This window comes from Pygoscelis adeliae, unplaced genomic scaffold, assembly GCF_000699105.1.
Source record: "Pygoscelis adeliae isolate BGI_AS28 unplaced genomic scaffold, ASM69910v1 Scaffold291, whole genome shotgun sequence".
Classification (NCBI taxonomy): Eukaryota; Metazoa; Chordata; class Aves; order Sphenisciformes; family Spheniscidae; genus Pygoscelis; species Pygoscelis adeliae.
In genome coordinates this window covers 800,742-805,411 of record NW_008824063.1, presented here as the reverse complement: position 1 = coordinate 805,411, position 4,670 = coordinate 800,742, and the positions used below count along the sequence as shown (strand labels likewise).

Below are 4,670 nucleotides of genomic sequence, written 5' to 3'. Positions count from 1 at the left end.
ATCCCACTGTCCCCTCCCAGTATGCCCCAGTGCGCCCCAGTACCTTCCCGTGTTCCCCAGTGGGCCACGCTGTTTGTGCCTCCAGCACCTCCCGTCGCACCTCGGTGCCTCCCGCTGCGTCTTGCTGCCCGCCAGTGACTCCCAGAACATCCCACTAGGCTCCCAATCCATCCCAGTATGGCCTACTGCCTCCCAGTACGTCCCGCTGCCTTTAGTCCACCCCAGTGTGTTCAGGTGCGTCCTACCGCCCGCTCTCCCAGTCCATCCCAGCGCCCACCTCCTGATATGTCTTATTCTCCCTTCAGCGACTCCCAGTCCATCGCGGTGCTTCTCAGTCCACCCCAGTTCCTCCTGACGTGGCCTACTGCCCCTCCTAGTGCCTCCCAGTCCATCCCAGCGCCTCCCAGTATGTTCTGCTATCCCCCCAGTGACTCCTAGTACATCCTTCTGCCTTCCAGTACTACGTCCTAGTCCAGTATGTCCCCCAGAGCTTCTCAGCCCACCCAGTCCACCTAAATGCTTCCCTGTAAGCCCTACTGCCTCCTCCCAGTGCATCCCACTACATCTCGGTCCACCCCAGTGCCTCCCAGTACGTTCTACTGCCCCCTTCCACTGCCACCCAGCATGTCCAGGCACCCCCCCAGTGCCTGGTCCCTGCTCCACGGCTGTCACCCCACCGCCCGGGGGCTGCCACGGCTGCCCCCCAGCCGCATGCAGGGCAGCTCCTGCACCACCCACAGCCCCTTTAAAACCTCGAGTGAGGCCACGACTGCCGCTTCTCCAGCGCACACCCAGCATGGCAAGGTCCGAAGGGCCGTGGCTCGTCCCCGTCCTGACCAAACCTCGTTCTTCCTCGCAGGCGGATGATTTCATCCGAGCAAACGCCTGCAATAAATTGACCGCCATCGCCGAGCAGATCCGGTACTTGCAGGAGCAGGCTCGGAAGGTGAGGATGCGTCCGCGAGCTGGGCAGAAGGCTCATTGCCTTGTGCTTGTGAGGGGAGGGAGATTAGCATCTGCCTTAACTGCCAGACATTCGGGAAGAGCTGTGGCCTGGACATGAATCATGGCCAGAAGCCAAGTAGAGAAGATTCAGTGGGAAAATAAAGAGGGTTTATTGTCTGGTATCAGCTGGGGACAGGGAAGGATGTTTTTGGTGTTTTCCCTGAGTCCTCTGCGCATCGGGGAGGACTTCTGTTAAGGCAGAGGAGCGAGGGCGGCTGGTCAAAAGCAGCTCAGGTGTCAGGAAGGACAGAGAGATGACTCTGGCTTTGGGACAGGCAACTCCTGTCACCGTAGCGTGTGCGCTGTGCTCCCGGGAGGACTTGGTGCAGGGGGGTGACGACGTGGCCCTGGCTGGATCTGAGCCCTGGGAGAAGATGAGCTGTTGCCTGACGATGGGCTTGGCTTTCCAGCTTGTCCCAGCTCATTTGCTGGAGCAGGTGGCTCCGTCAGCAAGCCCAGCGGGGCTCGGCTGTCCTCTTCAATTCAGACTTCACCCTCGGGGGTGAAATCTCAGAGCCTGAGCGGGAAAGGATCTGCCAGTCACTGCGACTGGCCCGCTGCCATCAAGGCCACTATGTCATATAATCGTTAACTGGTGGAGCCGGAGCTGTGGAGCAGTCAGCTGGTGGAGCTGGGGAGATGAATTCCCCGTTGTTTGCTGCCCCTTCCCTCGGGGACCGCAGCAGGGAAGCCCCCAGGGTCCAGCAGATGTATACAGAGAAGAGGAACGAGTCCAGCATGTGGTCAGGCACAGAGGTGAACCTGGGGCTGTGGTGAAGAGGTCCTTGATTCTTGAAGGTATCTCCACCTCTGTGGAGGGGTGCAGGAGCTCTGAGGTCCAGCTGACAGGGTAAACTTGGAGAAAACTTTATCTCTTTGGAAAGCATCTCCTTCCTGGGGCAAGTGATGTGCCACGTGAAGCCAGACATGCGCCAGGGAGGATGAGGCCTCGCGAGTGGTGTGTCAAGTGGTGTATTTCGGGCTCTGGCTGAGAGGCAATAGCACACTGTCGTTTTATTTCAAGTGTGGAAATTTTAAATTTGTTTTTTAGGTCTTGGATGAAGCTAACAGAGATGCTGATCTGCACCACGTGGCCTGCAACCTCGTGAAGAAGCCAGGAAACATCTACTACATGTACAGGCGGGAGAGTGGCCAGCGATACTTCTCCATCCTGTCTCCCAAGGTGGGTCCTAACAGCCCCTGAGGAAGCAGGGAGGGGGAAAAAAACACGTTTCTGGTACTTGGGCACTTCTGGGCCTCAGACAAAAGCACCATCTTGAGGCATTTGTTGGCTCCTGCTCAGCTGGCATTTGTCCTTGGTCTGAGTTACTCTGCTGGTGTAAGAGCCATATTATGAAGTTCTCTTAGCTCTTGGTGGATGGTGGGCAAGAAGACCTTTGGTGCGTGGATCTGAATTCTGCCTTTCGGTCCCTGCAGTTCTTTCTCTGGAAGTAAAGAACTGCAAACATGCCCTGGGCCTTCCCTGTCCGGTGTGGCTGTCTGGCAGTACGGTCTTCTCAAGGGCTTCAGTCCAGGGAAGTGAGTTTGTCTGCAGCTTGGTAGGGCTGGTCTTGGAGGTATCCTCCTTCCAGGCCACCTTTTTTCTTACGTGCAGGGTGAAGGCTTCAGAGCAAAGCGCTGAACATGTAGGGGAGCTCTGTGCAGGTCAGGGAGATCTTGTATCCCCAAGCCTCCCTGCGTCAGCAGCACTGTAGCTTGACCTGGTCTTAGGGTAGTTGAGCCTATTTTTAGGTTAGAAAACGGGATGGTCACGTAGCTGGGACTGCTTCAAAGGTGGTAGGGCTATCCAGCACGGGCAGAGGTTGGGCTGAGGGACAGCACAGCCCAGCTCCAAGGGAAACTAGCAATGATGTGAATCTCTCCTTTCTCTTCCAGGAATGGGGGACCAGTCCCCATGAATTTCTTGGTGCCTATAAGCTCCAGCATGACATGTCCTGGACTCCGTTTGAGGACATTGAGAAACGAGATGCTGAAATAAACGTCCTGGATAAGCTGCTGAGCCGGCAGGCAGCGCTGCCCCCGTGTACAGAGCCCAACTTCCAGGGCCTCACCAAGTGACACAAGTGACCATACGGGACCCCCTGCGCAGAGTCCCTGTGCGAGGACACGCAGTGCCTGCGTGCTGCCAAAGGCAGAGCAAGGAAAGAGACCAAGAAGCAAAAATGCTGATGCTGCCAGTACTTGCTCTGTGCTTTAACGACACTAATTCTGCATTCAGTCTTACTGGATTTTCTAGTAATTGAGTAATTTATTTCTTTGACTTATGTCAAGCTGTAGCGAGAGGCAGATAATATCAGGTGGAGTCAATTCCAGGAGGGCTTGGAGCAAAAAGCAAAATGCTTGGGGCAGATGTGATAAGGCTATAAAATATGTCCTACCTGTCTGGCTCTGGTGTACCTCACTGTGACTACCTGTGGCAGGTAATGATTTCAGGGCTGGATTTTGCCCCTTGTTAAAATGCCCATGTTTAGGAAGCTCTGTGGTCTGAGAAGAGCACAGAAAGGTCTGTTGTGACCTGAGTCTGTTGGTCTCTGTCCCAGCTGGTCCGAATCCCTGAGTCTGTCACACGGGGTGACCTGGAACTCTTTTCTCTGGGAAGAGCATCCTCAAAAAGTGCCATGCAGGCTTCAGGTGCTCTTCAAAGGATGGGTGTTTCACAGTCCTCATGTGTTCCCCTTGGCTTCGAGTGGTTGAGCTGCCAGGGCGAGACAGGAATGTGCAGGGACACTGAATGCCTCTGTGCCAGAGCAGTGGAGAAAATAAAATAAATCAATCTTGATCTCAAATGTACCTCTGAGACAGGGCCTGTGTCCTGTCTGCATGGCAAGCATCCCTTTGGCTTTACCAGGGAGATTCAGTGGCTGGCAGGGCATCTCCAGCCTCTCTTTTTCCACCAAGAACTGGGGATAGGCAAAGATCAGGGCTGCTGAGGAGGTGTCGTCCCTCTGCCCAGCTGCACAGGACTCCTCCAGGAGCTCGCCTCCTCTGTGAGGAGCCAAGGTAGGAATGTACTGATGGAGAAGGGGATGTCCAGGTTGGATCCCGGCATGTAACGTCAGATCTGGTCGGATCCTCCCATGACTTGCTGACCTCCCCAAGACGACAAGGTAATGACCTTATGTTGCTGCTCAAGGTGTTGGATGTGCACACTGGCCTTAGCCTCCTCCTCTGCTGGCGACGTGTGAAGGTTGGGGACCATTTGTGGAAGGGGAATTGTGACCCTGGGCGCTGGGCCCGCCAAGGGTGGAGGTGGTGCTTCTTGGTGGAGCCCAACCGCAAGCGCGCTTGCGGTTGGGCTCCACCAAGAAGCACCACCTCCACCCACATTTGCAGTTGGGCTCTCCTCACTTCTGAGGTGGTGATGGAAGAGTGGTGTCCTCTGTTCCCCATGGCACGGCCTTGGGTGCAGCGGTCGCTCACCTTCCTGGGGGCTTGCTTGCTCCAGGTGGTCACTCAGCTCCAAGTGACCTTCCCAGGCATTGCCCCATCTCTCTTTAACCACTGCCGAGGAAGACACCGCTGCCTTCAGCTCTGCTGGGTGATGCCTGACTGGGTTCGGGGCTGTCTGTGTGTCAGGCTTGGATCAGTTCATGCATACGCTCTCAAAATAATCTCTAACTCCTCCAAACTTCCTTGTTCCCTTT

The 4,670-nt window shown here is 55.7% G+C and overlaps 2 protein-coding genes across 2 annotated transcripts in view; one reads left to right on the top strand and one right to left on the bottom strand.

Moving 5' to 3' along the window:
- Positions 1 to 555, bottom strand: part of LEPRE1 (leucine proline-enriched proteoglycan (leprecan) 1) — an 8,928-nt gene extending 8,373 nt beyond the window's left edge. The window contains exon 1 of the mRNA XM_009334127.1: positions 538 to 555. Coding sequence (XP_009332402.1) covers positions 538 to 555 — 18 coding nt within the window. The remainder of the gene's footprint in view (positions 1 to 537) is intronic.
- Positions 556 to 796: 241 nt separating this feature from the next.
- LOC103925410 (chromosome unknown open reading frame, human C1orf50) lies at positions 797 to 3,252 on the top strand. Its single transcript, XM_009334126.1, has 3 exons — positions 797 to 946; positions 2,057 to 2,188; positions 2,902 to 3,252. The coding sequence occupies exons 1-3, from the start codon at positions 797 to 799 to the stop codon at positions 3,082 to 3,084; spliced, it is 465 nt and encodes a 154-aa protein (XP_009332401.1). The 3' UTR covers positions 3,085 to 3,252.
- Positions 3,253 to 4,670: the final 1,418 nt, after the last annotated feature.

What these genes read in the sequence shown, in the direction of transcription:
- LOC103925410 (XM_009334126.1), top strand. Translation starts at nt 797, where the DNA reads ATGGCAAGGTCCGAAGGGCCGTGGCTCGTCCCCGTCCTGACCAAACCT. An exon ending in TGCAGGAGCAGGCTCGGAAG is followed by an intron (nt 947 to 2,056) that starts GTGAGGATGCGT and finishes TTTGTTTTTTAG; the next exon opens with GTCTTGGATGAAGCTAACAG. An exon ending in TCTCCATCCTGTCTCCCAAG is followed by an intron (nt 2,189 to 2,901) that starts GTGGGTCCTAAC and finishes TTTCTCTTCCAG; the next exon opens with GAATGGGGGACCAGTCCCCA.